Below are 17547 nucleotides of genomic sequence, written 5' to 3'. Positions count from 1 at the left end.
GGCGCCATAATAGCAGCATAGTTCAAGAATTGTGTTACCATGAGCCGGAAATATGTTAGAATTGTAGTAATATAGGTCACTATAATTGTTCGCATCAATTTTTTTATATAATAGATCAGCATTGTCGTTCATTATGGCATAAAAAATTGTGTTTTCATTGTAAATATTACATGGAACTTTGAACTCAGAAAAGTCTGCCAAAACAATATTGTATTCTTTCCAAAAATAGTAGAATAACTTATGATCAATGAAATTTAATGTTTCTGGGTGAAAATCATCATAAATCATTTTAAAAAGGGCTAAATAGGCTTTTAAATGTTTGTTTCTATATGTAACAATTTTACTTATGCATGACAAGATGGTTTGTGGAGTTGTTTTGTATTTTTCAATTAGGATCGATCTGATATTCGTATAAATTTCAGTAATTTCGCTTTCTTTGGAAGCAGAGAGACGATATAATGAATCTATTGTTTCAATATAATCTTTAAACTGACTGTAAAACTTATTATAACATGAATTCATAGACTTAAAAATTAAAAAAAATTGAAATGAACACATTTTTTTGATTTGTTTTTATTCCTAATATTTTCACGAATATTTGCAAACTAATGATAGTTTAGTGATAGAAAGATGAATTACTTTAAGAAATACTAATATGAGTTTACAAAACTATACTTTTTTTCAACTTTCATTCGTGTCTAAGATCCTTCTTTAAAATCTGAGATGGCGAAAAGGCACAAAATGATACGTATATGCTACCATGATGTTTAAACATAGATTTATGATCATTCAGTTTTTTTTTTTTTTTTCAATTCACGAGTCAAAAATTTTTTCTAAATTGGCAAGCTTAAATTCAATTGTAAAATATGTTCTAGTACATATTGCAAAGTTCATATGTAACAAAATATTTTATTCTAAATTAAAATAAAAACAGTTATCAGTTTATAATCTATATGAAATGGGAAAATTGGACGACAGGAAATTTTGTACTCGATGCCATTATCAATAACAGGGTAAAACTTAGGAGGAAGATTATTTTTGAAATTTGTATTTCCAAAGTACATACGAACATATGAACTGAGTGAACTTGCTCCATTTCTGACGACAACTCTGAACTTTTCTGCTTTGACTGGAGTAAAAACAATATATTTGATTAAATTATCAATTTGGAGGAAAAAAGTACTATCATATGTATTTATGCATGTCATGAACGTTTCATTTATCTCTGCTGTAATATTTGTATAATTATCGATCAATCGCTCACCACTTTTTTCCCAAACCATTCTTAGATTAGGTTCAGTCATAAATATCCATAATCGCGTAGATTGACTTTGAAATCCTACAATATATCCACCTGTACCGTTTTCCCATTTAAACTCCATGCATTTTCTTCCAGAAACAGTCTCATTACTTAAGTATGTAATGGATTTTCCTGCATCAAAGTACAGATTAAAAGCCTGATCATCAAAAGATGTACTAAAGTTCACTTAATTTAAAATCTTAACAACAAAATACAAAATATATATGTTTCATTCACAAAAATCAACACCAATGCTTTCAAAAATGAAAAAGAACTGTTTCAATATAGTTTGAGAAGTTTTGGTAAAAAAATCTCAATATGATTCAGATTTAACTTGGAATTATTAGCATCCTGAAGCAGCAGATGTACATCTGAAACAAATAAAACCTAATTTATTTGAAAATTTTTTAAAAAATCAAATATTAATTTTTTAATAAATTCTATCTCTAAAAAAAAGTATAATATATATATAAATAAAAAAAATAAAAATAAAATCTTACTTACCCAATATCTGCCTAAGCTTTTCAATCTTTGATTCATTCTTACCGAACACTTCAACTAAGAAATTCCATAATTGTTCATTTGTCAAACTAATGAATGATTGTCTAATTTGATCCAGTGTAGATTGTGAAATCTTTCTATCTAATAGTTCGTTATCAGGTAATAATAACAATCTAGCAATAGCGAGATCACAAGCCAACAATGTTTCTATATCCAAATTTTTGCCATTTCTTGTCAAAATTCTAACCAAATTTGCTGCCATTTTTTCTGTTTCTGTTGTATCATAAGGAGGGAATTGTTCCAAAGAAGCAGCGAACACATCTCTATCGCTGTTCAAATTCGTCAACGCGAATATTGTTAAGAACATAGAAGCTATGTTAGACAACAATGATTCATAGCCACTTTCTTGTTCCCTTGCGACATTGAACCAATCCAACATAATTTCTTTGTACTCCAAAACAGCGGCAACTTGGTCATTGTTTTTCTGGAGAACGACATTAAACAAGAAACAAATGTTCTGTTGCATGTTTGGATCCCTTGTTTCTTTAATAATGTCCGGAAGAATTTCGAACAAATTGTTGATAGATTCTTCAGAACATGTATTATATTCAATCGCATCAGAATAAGCAGCCAAAAATGAATAAGCAGGTTGATTTTCAAAGTCTTTGATGATTTCAATCATTACTTTGCAGAGTTCATCAACATATCCACTTGGTGTTCTAACAATGGATATTATGACGTCAGCAACATTAGTCATAAGGAAATAGTCGCAGCGTCCTTCCAAAGGAGAAATTCCTCCCAAACATTTGATTTGTCCATCAAAGAAAAGTTTGATGAATTCAAATGCGGATTCAATGTATTTCTCCTTTTGTTCTTCACCGCAATGTCTTATTATCTTCGCGTAAGGAACCATTGCATCAGCAACAAATCTTGGATTTGTGTCTTCGCATAATTGGCTGTGTAAATTAACAAATAATTGGTCAAGATCGAATGCATCAAGTAACTTAACAATTTCTGCTGCTGCAGTAAACAAAATTGTGTAATCTTCGAATTCTTCACGTTGTGTAATTCCTGCTAATATACATTCCTGAAGGATTTTTGCATATTCCGCTGATTTATTGTGTTTTGTAATCATTGCTAATGTTCCAATAGCAGCAACTTGAACTCTATTTACATTTAATGATTGTTCACCGATATCTTCTTCTTCTTCCTCGTTTTGGTCTTCTTCCAATTCTTCTTTTCCTTTCTCACAAATTGAATAAGCAATTTCTCTCACTTTTTCAATGATTTGTGAATAATTCTCTGTGATTTCGGATTTGAATGATGGGAATATGTCTCCAAGATAGTCAATTGCATTGGTTTTAACTGAACCATTCGGATGCTTCAGTGCTGCCATTGTTACATTCATCGCAGGAGGTAATAATTCGCCTGCAATTGACATTTCTTTCTTCAATATCGAAGAAATAATAATTAATGCAGGAGCAGATTCATAAATACTTGAATTCTCTGTAAAGAACTTTTGTACGTATTCAATGACAAGAGTTAATTCGCTGTCACTTAATTCAGTGCGGTTGATTCCTTCGGCTAAAAGTGACGCGTAATCATCGAAATCATCTTGAGTGATTGATTCCCTTATATCCCAAATGGCTGAGAACCATTGAGGGCACATGGAATCAAGGATATCGCATAAGCAATGCGTTGCGGAGTACGCCATAGTCCTGAGATTGGAGGATTCGGATACAAGTAATGGAACAAGTTTCATCAACCATTCTGAAACGAGATTTGACGTGGAAGTGAAGGTTTCGTCAAGGGAATCGAGGAAATAACATACGGACTCAAGGATTAATGTGCTCTTGGTATCAAATGCTGCATTTATTGTCTGTGTCAGAAAATCTGTATCTGCAATCAAAACTTCTGGGGCGTAGACAACAGCATTGGCAAGAACTAAGATCGAGAATGCATGTAATGCTTCATCTTCTTGCTCAAAAGAGCTTTCAACGCGTGCTTTGAGTAAAGCATAAACAATTGACAAATCGTAATCGGTAAGAGCTGTTTGGATGATGTCGTATAAGAACTCTGTGCCAGTTTTGATGATTTCTGGGCCAAGGAGGAACTGTAAATCGAAAACTTGGGCTAATTGTTCGTCAGATAGTTTTGTAATGAGACCAAGCATTGCGTTCAAGATAAGAGCGCGGTCGTATGTATCTATTCTGTTGTTGGAGCCAATTTCGATCAGTCGATTGTAGATTTGGGCAAGAAGTTCTTCGGAAATAAGATCTTTGCCAATTAACTCGCCAACGATGACCCAGATACGGTCCAATGAATCTTTAGTGGCCTGGACCTGGAATACTGAAGCATCGTAAGGATATTCCATGACTGGAGCGATATGAGGAGTTATATCGATTTTGTCAATCAAAACGTCGACAATTGATGAGAGTAACTCGAACGAGGAAGCACGAACTGGCCATGCATTGTATGCAATGCCAGCATCAATGATTTCAAGTAATTTTTCGACACTTTGTGTTTTGGCTTCTACTGAGAAATATTTGACGATATTTGATAAGACAGCGATAGAATTGGCTATTGTTTCTGTAGCTTCGATGGCATGAAGTGTGGCTGGGATTAATTCTTGCCAATTATCAATTCCTGTTGCTTCAACAATATCACCGATAAGTCCTGCTGTGCAATCAATGAATTTCTGAGGTTGATGTGTAAAAGCAAATTGAAGGAGATGAGATTTCAGTGGTGCGAGCAATTCTGGGTTTTGAAATGCATCTTGGATCTCAACTGCACGCAATATGTGAGCAAGAGCAGAACTTCTGAGTGATTCTGACTGATTTGAATTCAAAATATTGAATAATTCTTTGAAAACTTCAGGAGCTTTAATCAATTCTAAAAGTTCAAACTGTGCTTCACCTACAAGTTCTGGATTTTGAACATTAATCAGTAATTCCTGTAGACGATTTGTCATTTCTTTTGCTTGAACTTTTAAAAGAATTTTCAAAAGCTCTGTTTGATTTATTGTGTCCAAAAATTTTGGTCGAAATTTTAGATAGTAATAGTAGGGAAATAAAATTCTTCAAAATCTTTCTGAAGCACAAAAAAATTTGTAAAAAAAGTAATTTTTTTTCTTACTTTTTATTCTTCAATGAAACCTATTCCTTTCAAAAGGAAAACAGAACCAGTTGAATTTTCCAAAGGTAAAGAAGCAATCAGAGCTCCATTTTGTCAACATTCATTGAACAAATGGCCACAAATTACTGATCCAAGTCTCGTTTACATTAAAGAAGTCCCATTAACACCCGAATTAGAAGGAGAGTTTATGTCTACATTTTCAACTCTAACCAAAAATTATGCATTCGAAAAAGCAAGTGAATTTGTTATTCGCGATATCAACTCACTGGAAAACTTAATAGATTCTTCAAATTCACCAAAATGCAAGCATATAATTCAATACCCTATTACTTGGGATCCAAATGAATTCACAAGAATATTTACAGATATCCAAACTGCTCTCAAAGATCCAGATGATACAAATAATGAAGAAGAAAACGTATCCGATTAAGTTACACGATCACTTACTACTGTTATTGCAACAATAAGTGAATATTATTTTATATATATATTTGTAAGTAAAAGTTCTATGTTATTTTGAAAGTTTTTTACTTTCTTAGCAGAATTTTATGTATGTTTTGTAAAATATTTAAACAAAATAAGCTTCCTAAGATGGAAATTTAATCGCAAATACATCAAAAAATGAGATATAGGAATCAATAGTGGAACAAAATGCATATATTCATTTACATAACCATGTATGTCACTGCGTAGTCCTTCAATTCCTAAATTGAATTTCCAAAAAAAATTCAAAAATTTAAAAATAATTAGAAGAAATATGAATTTCTAATTAAAATTTGAAAAATAGAAAAAATTTGGAATTAACAACTTGGTCTATAATTTGAGATTGTTCTAAAATATACCATTTTACATATGCAGAACTTGCTAATATTTTATTGATAATTTTTTTCAAATTTTTTTATCACTTTCATGACATTTGTATAAGTGTTTTTCTCTAATAGAATGAATTTAATCTATTTATAGAAAAAAATAATGAGATTGCATCAATTGGAAAATTATTCTTTTGAGGTCGAACTTGGGTAATACAAGGACTATACCTACAAATGCCTACTTATTTTCTTTAGATTATTTTACTTTGACCTTCATTTTTATCAATGTACGAAAATCAAATGTCTTACGACCAGATCAATTTAGCTGATGCTAGTGGACAATCAACCGAGGCACTAAAAGTCCCTCCAAATGCTTTCTCATTATTCTTTAAAGAGCAGCATGATCAATTAACAATCGATAATCCAATCTTATCTGAAAACGATATTTGCAGACAAATAGGTAGAGTATGGCTTTTGTCATCTGATGAATTCAAACAAAAATACAGAGCTGAAGCGCGCAAGCTTAGACTTAAGTTTAAAGCAGATAACCCAACTTATTCAGATAAGCTTTTAAAGAAAAAGAAACCACGCCCAGAATCAGCAAACGAGCCACATCCTATTACTGTTAAAGTTATTATTAATCATGATCAGGTTTCTACAGAAATATTAGGTACATCAGTACCCGCAGATAATTAATAAGGAAATGATATAATCATGTTTACTGAGCTCATATTTAGTTTTGTTTGTACTTTAAAAAGAATTTATTTTATATTTTTTTATTCGGGCATTTAACATATATATCATACCTCGAAGAAATGCATATATTTGGTATGCTTTTGTTGTTGATTGATTTGGAATGACATTGTATGAAATAGATAATTTTATTGGAATCAAAATATATTTTTGTTGGTTTTTAGAGATACAATTCTATGCTGTCCACTTGCTGAAGTAAAAATTGCATATATAAAAGAAAAAAATGAAAAAGATTGCGAAATATAATTTTAAAATAATTGTTATTTTATTCTATAATCAATATATTAATATGATGAAAGTACTGCTTTATTGTTCGTGGTCACGAGATGGGAACAATTCTGGATGTCTCCAGATATTATAAATTTCTGTATTCTTTTCGTTCTTATGTATGATTTGCTTTGTTGTAACACGTAATTTTGCGATTGTTGGCATTGGATCAATCTTAAAGTCGAAGCCTGGAATAACTGAAATTTCATTTCCAGAAATTTTGAGTAATTCGCCATTGCAGCCACAGATCAATCCACCTTGGAAAGGAGCAATACAGAGTGGTTGCAAGTTTGTCTTGATTGTATCGACAACTTTTAATGATTCTGTATCAACTACGTAAACGTTACTACTGTTTTCGTTGATGGCTGCGATTTTATCGTTGAATAAGCAGATTCGTCTGATAATTGTTTGTTCTGTGAATGTTCTTTCTAATTTAACAAAATTACCGTTAGAATCCCACTTGGCGAGCTGTCCATCACCATCTGCAGAAATAAGTTCTCCAGATGGAAGGTAAATTATATCAGAAATAAATTCTTCGTGTTGAAGACCGAATGTAATGATATCAAAAGCATTTGGATACTTAGAAAATCTAATTCTGCCATCTCTATCTGATGTTGCAAGAACTTTATGATCTGGAGAAATTGCGAATGAAGTTGTTGTAGCGATATGGCCCAATAAAAGGTGTGGATTCTTCATATCAGCAATATCATATGCAAATATGTCGCCACCATCGTTAAGAAGAAGGCAATCTTTTCCTTTATAATCAGAAAATGCTAATTCTTCTGCGATTCTTTCGGCTGTAGCCTTGAATTGCTCAGTGATTGTGCCATCCTCTTGATAGTTATAAATAATAATTTCTTTGTTTCTCAATCCAACTGCAATGCGATTTTTATCAATAGCAATTGCGTTTAAATCAGCTTCAAGTTCAGTTTCACTCGATATTTTATTGTTCTTATCTAAAACTGCAAGCTTGTTTGGTGCAATTGTAGCAAAGACATGATTTTCAGTGCAAGCTATCAACTTCGCCATTTATTATGCTTTTCCGTGTCTAAAAATATTGGTACAATTGAATAACGAATTTTATGAGTCCAGACGATGAATATAAAAATAAATATGAAAAAAATGATTAAAGAAGTAAGAGAATTAAAAAATTTCAATAAATTTAATAAAAAATTTGAAATGGATATGATTGTTGTATGGCATGGAAGTAAATAGGATTAATGGCAAAGAAGACGTGGTTACAATTATCAGGGAACCATTGATTATTGGTATTCGAAAAGTATTTCTAAATTATCATAAAAGTTATAAATCAACTTTTAATGTAAAGCACTGCTAGTGTAGTGGTTATCATGAGAGCCTTCCAAGCTTTTGATCCGGGTTCGATTCCCGGGCAGTGCAATCTTTTTTGATTTTTTTTAAAAATTAACCGATTTTTATTGTAAACCTTTGCTTTTATTTGACAAAATATTCACACAATGGAATGTTGAATAAATTTTGAAGAAAGCTAACAAATGTAAACTCCAGTAGGAATGAATTCTAATAACCGCATAGAATAATTTGTGAGATTAATTGAATAATGACTTTTGAATGTATGCCATGACTTTTTGAATGATTCTCACGAAATTTATAGAAATATTGTGGAAATATTGGACTAATAATATTATTTAAAAAGTTTAAATTGAAAAAAAATTCAATTGGATTATTTCTCTTCTCATTTGAAGAATAAAGATGACAGACAACCATGACTTACCTAAGATCACATTGTTTCTAGATATAGATCAGACTATTCTATTTCAAACTTCTTCTTCAGCAAAAGAATTTGATTATAATTTCACCGTTAATCCTTTTGAATACAAAATGAAAAAGCGTCCTTACTTAGACGAGTTCCTAGACTTTTGTGCATCACGGTTTCATGTATATTTGTTTACAGCAAGAGACAAAGAATTTACTTCAAAAATTTTTAATATTCTCAACACTCCAAATAAGCGAATCTTGGACTTCTTCACTATGGATGATTTCAAAAACCGAAGGAAGGATATCCAGATCCTTCAAACACCACTAGAACGTACGTTACTTATTGATGACTGGTCAAGTGCTACTCCATTAAAGAGAAATCTTTATGTAATAAAGCCATACAAGGGTGAAGATGATTCTGAACTAAATAATATGATTCAACTTCTCAAAAAACTGGAATATCAACCTGATATCCGCTATTATCTTCAAAATAATATGCAAGCAAGCAAAATGTCAATTAGTACATCGACACCTGTATTGTTAAACATAGAGTAACATCTTGAAAGCAATGTTAATATATTATCAACTTTGTTTGTTATTAAAAATATATATAGTAATTATAATAATGTTTTTACTCCAGAGTTTAAATGTAAATAATGACATTAATCTAGCATATTCCGTATAATTGAATGTATCGATTTACAATATCATTGAAAGTTTTATTCAGGAGACGTAATTTCATCATATTACATCAAATGAATGTTATTCATGAGATTTTGGTAAAGTCGTAACCGAAATTTAGAATGCGGTTCTAATTTTTATTCAAAAAGAATAATAGAGAGATATCATATTGCTTTATTAATAAACAATTTTGATAATATATATTGGTAAACTAGTACAATATTCTTACATTAAAAATAATTTTGGAGATAATGTAGTAGTTTTGGACCAATCGAATACTCGAGGATTAAACGGGGCCTTTGGTCTGCTAATTTCCGTATGAAAATGAAGAGGATGTATCTTTAGACATCCATAGTGCTTCTGAACTGGAGGGGAGAAGCAAGATTTTCCTTTCTGCATATATTTATTGTCAGTGGTGGAGCCACTATTAGGAGGTTCTGGATCGGCTGAAGAGTCTGCTTCGGACATCAACTTAACGGGTAGCAAACTTTTTCGAATATTGAATTTTTTTTCATAAAAAAATGTGACAATAAGCCCTCTCAAATTCACTCAAATAAAAGTCAATCACCATAGTCAAATCTAATTCGACCAAATATACAAAATTAGGTGTTAAATGTGGCAGTCAAAATATATTTCTCAAAATTATCGTGTTCGTTCCATTCTCAGAATCACGAAGATTTAGAGATATCGTAGTCATCAACTCTAAGCAAAATATATTGCAGCATTACTGATGTTCTAGTATTTCCATGTAGAACATACTGTTGGTATCACCGTCTCTAAATCAATAAGATTTCATTTATTTAAATTATACCAACATACATATATCCGTTGATCATACATTGTGGAGATAAAATATATTTGTGGCATTATGGTGAAATATATTCCATATTTCGAATATTATAATATTTATTATTCCTTAAATCTAGGCAAAAATATATGTGCATTCACCTATTTTCAAATAAAGATTATTATACGATAATAATTTTTGCAAATTATAAAAATATGAATCATAAATAGTTATGTGAAGAAGATATCATGATGTGTGCAGAAGAAATTTCCTTTAGACCGAATAGTTTCACACGCAAAACCCAAGATATATAAAAGAATCAAATTGTATACGTTTTTGGTATAATGTTTTGTTATATGATGAGAAACTTTGAAAGTATTCTTTTTTATACTGTTGAGATGGACAATAAATATCTGAACTCATTTGAAGCTGAAATATGTATGCATCATGCAAGGATATAAATCTCTCTAGAATAAGAAGACAATTGATATCGATTTTGATTCCTTTTGCTGCATTTATCCATCTGAGATTTAGCAATCAAAATTCTAAAGTTCCATAAATAAAAGTTTTATAAAAAAATTAATAACGTTCATGCAACTTGTTTTTCATATTGACCCAGCAGAACTTGGTCCCAGCTCTAATCCAGTAATGAAATGGAGCAGAGACTCGAAATATCTTGCTTGTTTTGGAAATAACGGCAATGTTTTCGTTTTTGATCGAAATGGAAAGAAAATAATGTCGGTACCAATTCCAAATCCCAAATTTTTAGAATGGGACTCACAATCTAAAAATTTGGTAGTTTCAAGCTCAGAAAATACGGAAATATGTATAATTAACGTACAATCAGTCGAAATTAGTCAAGTAGAAGCTCCATTTATACCAACATGGTTACAATGCTCTAAGAGAAATTCTTTTCTTGCAGTTGGATCTGACAAAGGCAAGTTTTGGATTTGTGATTTGAATAGTCATCAATCACAGAACTATCAAGGTACACACGATAATGCCATTGTTGATGGTGCATGGAATTCGAAATCCCACTTAGCACTTTGTTCATTAGATCAATCAATTTCAGTTTCAGACGTTAAAGGAAAAGTTATTGCACGTCAAGATATCGGTGATACACCTATATTCCCACAATTTATTACAGTTGATAGTACTCTTACACTCGTTTTTGCAAGTGCAAACTCTCCAACACTTTATTTCTGGGAATATGTTAATGGAACAGCTCCACAAAAGCTTAAATTCGAGCAAAGTTTGGGTAAAATCATCAAATGCATTACATTAACTAACTCTCTTGTTTATGTTCAATTTAGTTATGGAAAATTCTACCTTGTCAACTTTGATTCAGAAATAGTTGTTCAGCGTCATGCATTTCCATCATCAGTATCATCATCAGACTCGATTCATACTAAAGCTCTCGTTGGATCTGGACCTTCTGTAAAATTAATTAATTTAGATGATCCAAAGAATATTATTGATGAGCAAATTCACTTCCCTAATGATGTTACTGGTGATGTAACCTCAATTTGCCTTTCTTCTGATGGTTCTCTCGGCTCAGTCGCAACAGATGACGGAGTTATCATGATATACTTGGTGGAAGTTCCAATATTAAGTGCTTCCAATGGAACTATTTGCGTTTACAGCCAATCTTTGACTTCTCTCGCGGTTTATGACATGCATAAGAAAACTACTAAGCAAATTAATGTAGATTACCAACCACAGAAGCTTGGAATTTGTCCAAAAATTGCTGCAGCTGCTTTTAACAATAAATGCTTCTTCTATGATACAAAATCCTGCGAATTAATTTCGCAAACTGAACTTTCAACGACGATTGATTCAATTCAAGTTAGCGAAACAGCTTATGCAGTTATGATGAATGGAAAGTTCATGCTAAATTACTTTGATCAGTCAAAGAGACCATTTACATTTCCAGATTTCGATACAAACGCAAGAGTTACAGCTTTTTGTTTAACAGCTCCATTACTTTTATTAGCAACTGATGATGGAACAGTCAGAATCTTCAATGTCCGAAATCAGGCATTTCTTGATGGCTACAAACATCCAAATCCGATAATTTCAATACGAGCAAATGGAAGCGAAACAAGATTTATTTTCATTGACTCTGCTCACGGCATCTTTATCTTCAATCCAATTAAAAGGACCACATTAGAAGTGGCAACTTCAACAGACGGAAAGCAAATTGATGCTTCAACAGCTTTGTTTGATATGCTTGATCGCTCCGTCTTTGCTGTTTTCGCTCCAAAGATAATTGCTGTTTATCATATCACCGACCACAATGTTTCTGGACCAGAACTTAAGCAACTTTGCACTGCAGAAATATCTAATTTAAAGTCTCCTCTCGGCATTTTCGACGGAACTTTAATTTTCCTAGATTCCCAATCTACGGAGCAAACATTTGTTATGCCAAGTCATAACAACATTGGAAGAGATACTCCAGAGAGCGTCAGACAATTACTGACAATCCACAGGCATAGAAAAGCTCTCCAAGTTGCATTGAAAATTGGAGATAAAAGTTTGATCAAAGAAGTTGCAGATTCCGCTTTATCATCCTTGGCAATCGAGATTGCAGCTGATGCATATGCTTGCTGCGGTGATGCATGCAATTACAGCATCTTAAATCCAATCAAGAAAAAAGAAGAATATTCATTTTTGAGAGGATATGTTTCGATGCTAAACAAAGATTTCAATGGAGCTCAGAAGTCATTTTTGGAATCGAGCAGACCAGAAATGGCTTTAGACATGAGATCTGCTCTATTGCAATTCGATTCCGCTCTTCAACTCGCTGAGAAATTCGATCCATCTCGAATTCCTCAACTCAGTTACGAAAGTGGTCGCCAGAACGAATTAACAGGCAATTATTCACAAGCCATTCAGCAATACAAAGCAGCATTGACGACTCCTGAATTGAAGAAAGAAAGTAGATCAGGAATTATCAGATGCATGATTTTGGCAGGAAAGGTTGAACAAGGAATGAAACAACTTGAGAAAACTAAAGACACAAATTTAGTTACAGAATGCGCAAGAATATTAGAGAGATTATCAGCTTTCTCGCAAGCAGCGCAACTGTATTCTCAAGTCAGCCAATTCAACTTTGCCGCACAATGTTATGTTCGCGCGAATGACTTGAATTCTGCTGCAAATTTAGTTCCAAAAGTCGATGACTCGAAAGTTTTGGTTTCTATTGGTAAACAATTAGAAAGAGCTGGCCAATTAGAAGCTGCAACAACAGCTTTCGAACGTGCTAATGATTGGGAATCATTAGTCAGAGTTCTCCTCAAAGTCAATCTCGACAGAGCAACAGCAATTGCTCGTGCACATCCAACAGCAGATGCTTGCAGAGCTGTTGCAGAACATTGCATACAACTCGGCAATTTCAGATACGCAATAGAGTTCTTGATCATTGCAGGAAGAAACGAAGACGCATTTAGAATTGCGGAATTGCACCAGAAGATGGATGAATTGGCCGATTTAATTGGCGACAATGGAACAAAGCAACAATACGATGCTTTGGCAACATATTTCTCTGCAAGAAATGACAATATTTCTGCAGCGAAATTCTATGCAAAGAGCGGTGATCCAGAACGCGCAATGAACTGCTACATGGCTGATGGAAGCCCTGAAGCTTTGGATGGTGCTTTGGATCTCGCAGAAAAGGTCGAAAACAAGACAATCAGAGATATGTTATTGGACTATTTGTCAGCGAATGTTCAATCGAAAGATTTGAGATATCTCTTGAGAATGTTTATCATCATGAAACAGTTCAACGAAGCCGCTGTTACAGCCATGAGAATAGCTGATGATAAAAGAGAAAGAGGCGAATACAGGCAGTCAAGAGATATCTTATTTGATATCTATTGCCAGCTTGAGAAACACAATCAACAGATTTCAAGTGAAATGAAACAAAGTTTGATGATCATTCACTCGTATTTGTTGATTAAACCAATGAAAGAATATGATAGAACTATTGCTGCTTTCTTGCTTAGAAGAGTTTCCAAGTTTGCTTCTAAGTTCCCTCAACACGCTGCAAATATTTTGGCATCAACAGTTGTAGAATGTTCGCGTGCTGGATACAAGAAATCTGCATACGAAGCTGCAACAAAATTAATTTCTCCTGAATATGAAGGAAAGATTAATCCAGATTTGATGAAGAAGATTGTTCAAACAGTTAGACATAAGAATACATCTGAAGAGGCTGAACCTACAACTCCATGCCCTGTTTGCGGTGCTGATATTCCTATCTCTGAATTGTATTGCGCTTCTTGTAAGACTAATATTCCTTACGATGTAATCACAGGTATGCACATGACAAAGAATGACTGGTGCCAGTGTCCAAACTGTAAGTTCCCATCTTCCCACAAGTTAATGTGCGAAATAAAGACTTGCCAGATTTGTGGAACTCACGTAGAAACACCTGAACTAATACAAAATCCAAGAATTGTATAAATAATTGAATTTATTTGATATAATTTTTTTAAAATTTTTTAATAAAATTCATCTTCGAAAATGTCATATAATGAAAGAGAACCATCATATGTAGGAACATTATTATTTTGCACCATAGGAAATAAGAAGTTCAGCTATTTCTTTATTATTATTTAATGTTGCGAGATAAAGAGGAGAATATCCATTTCTATCGATTTCATTAACATTTGCACCATGTAAAAGAAGAATTTTGACAGTTTCTTTACTACGGTTAATTGCTGCATAATGAAGAGCGGTTTTTCCATCATTGTCTTTTTCATTAACATTTGCACCATGTAAAAGAAGAACTTTGACAGTTTCTTTACTACGGTTAATGGCTGCATAATGAAGAACGGTTTTTCCATCATTGTCTTTTTCATTGATATTTGCACCATGCGAAAAAAGAACTTTGGCAGTTTCTTTACTATGGCTAATTACTGCATAATGAAGAACGGTTTTTCCATCATTGTCTTTTTCATTGATATTTGCACCATGCGAAAGTAGAAATTCAGTCATTTCTTTACATTTACAATGCGTTGCAATTTGAAGAGCAGCATTTCCATGATTATCTTTGTCATTGACATTTGCACCATGCGAAATAAGAAGTTCGGCCATTTCTATAAAAATATGATACATTGCAATATGAAGGGCTGTTTGTCCATTATTGTCTTTCTCATTAATATTTGCACCAAGTGAAATAAGAAGTTCGGTTATTTCTTTACAGTTATTACGTGCTGTAATATGAAGAGCTGTTTGTCCATTTTTATTTTTCTCATTGACATTTGCACCAGGTGAAATAAGAATTTCTGTAATATTATAATTATGATATGCTGCCCTATGAAGAGCGGTTTCTTCATTTTTATCTTTTTCATCGATATTTGCACCATGCAAAAGGAAATATTTACAAAGGGATGGAATTCCAAGGTTCAATGAATTAAAAAAACAATATTGAACATGATTAATTTGATCGTAATAAACTAAAAATGCCTCAAGATTATTATACTTGCAACAATATAATAAACCTATCTCTAAATTGTATTCATTCATCAAGAATGTAACAAAATCAATGTTGTGTGAAATAATTGCAAATTCCATACATTTTTATTTGGCTTTTGATATTTCAAACATTCACTCATTATATCTGGATTTCCTCCTAAAAATGAAAATTCTAGACATGTTTTAGTAATATTTGATTCAAATTTCGTTCTTAATAACTTGAAACAATCAACTGCTCCATAATAACAACATAATTCAAGTAATGAATATCCGCCGACAGTAAATGGATACAAATCGCTAATGAATATTTGACCTTCATAAAATCCTTCAGATTCAATGAATGAGATGAATTTTTCTTTGCTATTATACATAATTGCTCCGCATTGTATATTCTGAAGGAATTTTCAAATATTCTGAGTTAATTTTTTTGAAATCATCAGATTTGTCTAATTTAATTCCATATTCATTATAAAACAGATAGTTTGGAATACATTCAACATTGTTGACCTCTTCCACATGATATTCATCAGATATGAGTTTGGCAAGAGATAAATATGACTTTGTATAACGATTATTATACCAGATTATATATAAAATGTCTCCTATAATCCTTTTTGGTGGGTATTTCTTTGAATCAATCAATTCAGTCTTGATCATTTTGTAAATCGAGTTTAAATCTCTGACATTTTCCGTTTTTAACTGATACAACGCATTAAATGAATCAATGTAATATTTATAGATATTTCTTAATTCACTGTATTGATTTGGATGAATGTCTTGATTGGCCATTAAAAATTTTAAATGTAATTTATTTTAAATTTGCCAACGTAAATTTTAAGATTCATAGGTTTGCACTCTTTGAACTTTTAAAGTTCATCAGGAGAAAATAAAAGATTATGCTATAAAAAAAAAAAAAAAAAAAAAAAAAAAAAAAAAAAAAGGCAGTGGGGCTTCCAGGCACTTCGTGCCCTCTAGCCCCGAAGATGTTTAGTATAAATGAAGTTTTTATTCGGAAAATTGTTAGTCTTCTGGTGTGAATTCGGAGGACTCTTCTTCTTCCTCCATTGCTTCTGGGAAGAAGCCTTCTTCTGGGTCGAAAACATTATATAATGTGTCGCTTTTCACAAATTATATATGTTTTCATGTTTTGTCACTTTTCTGTCACTTTTCAGGGAAAAAACATTTTTATTATATATAAAATGAATTTTACAAAACCACCGCTACCCTTCTTTGGAAATAAGAGTAGATGTAAAGATATTCTATTGAGAGAACTTAAGAAACTACCGAATGGTCTAACATTTGTAGATTTGTTCGGTGGAAGTTTCTATATATCTCATTTGTGCCATACTGTATTTCCTGACTCAAAGATTATATGCAATGACTTCGACAACTATATGGACCGTCTCAAACATATTCCAGACACAAACAACATATTGAAAGAGTTAAAAGAAAAGATACCTATAGGTAAGATGGAACGTATACCATTAGATAAGAAAAATATTGTGAGAGAGGTTTTTGAAAAAAAGCAGAATATATAGACTGGGATAGTATATCTGCTAGACTATTATATAGTGGTTCTATAAGAGTTCATGACATTGAAACACTTATGTCAAAAGTTTTATATCTTAACTATACAAATGTTTTCAAAGAGGACATAGAAAAATATATTGAGGGTATAGAGTTTGTGAGATGTCATTGGACAGAGTTGTATGAAAAAATAAAGACAAGGAAAATGTTTTCTTTATAGTGGACCCGCCGTTCTATAACACATGGGATTTTCAATACCAAGTAGACTGGACTTTGAGAGACTCTTTAGAAACTTTAGACGTTATACATAACCATCCATGCTTTTACTTTACATCCGATAAAAGTGGTTTGGAAACCGTTATGAGATGGTTAGAGACATACATGACTATGAGTTTAGATATGACAAGATAGAATATGAGAGAGGTCCTATAAACCGGAGAAAGTGTCATAACAAAGAAATTTATTAGTAAGTAAATGTGGTTTTGAAATAGGACTACTTGTTTTAGGTTTTTTCCATGTGTCATTTACTTATTTGACGTGGCAGAAAGATATAGAGAATATGAAGATGAACCAAT

General features: G+C 32.2%; 7 protein-coding genes and 1 non-coding gene across 8 annotated transcripts, besides 1 other annotated feature; 4 read left to right on the top strand and 4 right to left on the bottom strand.

Annotated features, from left to right (window-relative positions):
* Window positions 1-858: 858 nt before the first annotated feature.
* On the bottom strand, window positions 859-4778 carry TVAGG3_0531880 (armadillo (ARM) repeat-containing protein family; the record flags this gene model as incomplete). The annotated part of the gene is made up of 1 exon (XM_001581968.1): window positions 1797-4772. One exon carries the CDS (start codon window positions 4770-4772, stop codon window positions 1797-1799), a length of 2976 nt encoding a protein of 991 aa, XP_001582018.1.
* Window positions 4779-4940: 162 nt separating this feature from the next.
* Window positions 4941-5773, top strand: TVAGG3_0531870 (uncharacterized protein; the record flags this gene model as incomplete). Its single annotated transcript, XM_001581967.1, has 1 exon — window positions 4950-5366. The coding sequence occupies one exon, from the start codon at window positions 4950-4952 to the stop codon at window positions 5364-5366; it is 417 nt and encodes a 138-aa protein (XP_001582017.1).
* Window positions 5774-6030: 257 nt separating this feature from the next.
* On the top strand, window positions 6031-6589 carry TVAGG3_0531860 (HMG-box family; the record flags this gene model as incomplete). The annotated part of the gene is made up of 1 exon (XM_001581966.1): window positions 6031-6441. The coding sequence occupies one exon, from the start codon at window positions 6031-6033 to the stop codon at window positions 6439-6441; it is 411 nt and encodes a 136-aa protein (XP_001582016.1).
* Window positions 6590-6744: 155 nt separating this feature from the next.
* On the bottom strand, window positions 6745-7808 carry TVAGG3_0531850 (RNA (guanine-N7)-methylation family; the record flags this gene model as incomplete). Its single annotated transcript, XM_001581965.2, has 1 exon — window positions 6805-7794. The coding sequence occupies one exon, from the start codon at window positions 7792-7794 to the stop codon at window positions 6805-6807; it is 990 nt and encodes a 329-aa protein (XP_001582015.1).
* Window positions 7809-8091: 283 nt separating this feature from the next.
* Window positions 8092-8163, top strand: TVAGG3_0531840. Its single transcript has one exon. It is a non-coding gene; the product is annotated as a tRNA-Gly (tRNA).
* A 268-nt stretch (window positions 8164-8431) lies between these two features.
* TVAGG3_0531830 (uncharacterized protein) lies at window positions 8432-9727 on the bottom strand (the record flags this gene model as incomplete). Its single annotated transcript, XM_001581964.1, has 1 exon — window positions 9406-9648. The coding sequence occupies one exon, from the start codon at window positions 9646-9648 to the stop codon at window positions 9406-9408; it is 243 nt and encodes an 80-aa protein (XP_001582014.1).
* An 831-nt stretch (window positions 9728-10558) lies between these two features.
* Window positions 10559-14431, top strand: TVAGG3_0531820 (osmotic avoidance abnormal protein 1/WD repeat membrane protein family; the record flags this gene model as incomplete). The annotated part of the gene is made up of 1 exon (XM_001581963.1): window positions 10559-14431. One exon carries the CDS (start codon window positions 10559-10561, stop codon window positions 14429-14431), a length of 3873 nt encoding a protein of 1290 aa, XP_001582013.1.
* A 45-nt stretch (window positions 14432-14476) lies between these two features.
* Window positions 14477-16223, bottom strand: TVAGG3_0531810 (cyclin-dependent kinase inhibitor 2C-related family; the record flags this gene model as incomplete). Its single annotated transcript, XM_001581962.2, has 1 exon — window positions 14534-15544. The coding sequence occupies one exon, from the start codon at window positions 15542-15544 to the stop codon at window positions 14534-14536; it is 1011 nt and encodes a 336-aa protein (XP_001582012.1).
* A 132-nt stretch (window positions 16224-16355) lies between these two features.
* Window positions 16356-17547: part of a mobile genetic element that runs on past the window's edge.

The sequence above is a fragment of the Trichomonas vaginalis genome, chromosome II, assembly GCF_026262505.1.
Source record: "Trichomonas vaginalis G3 chromosome II, whole genome shotgun sequence".
In the NCBI taxonomy this organism is placed as follows: Eukaryota; Parabasalia; order Trichomonadida; family Trichomonadidae; genus Trichomonas; species Trichomonas vaginalis.
The sequence above is the reverse complement of the archived record's forward strand: the minus strand, read 5'-3'. Positions and strand labels throughout refer to the sequence as shown.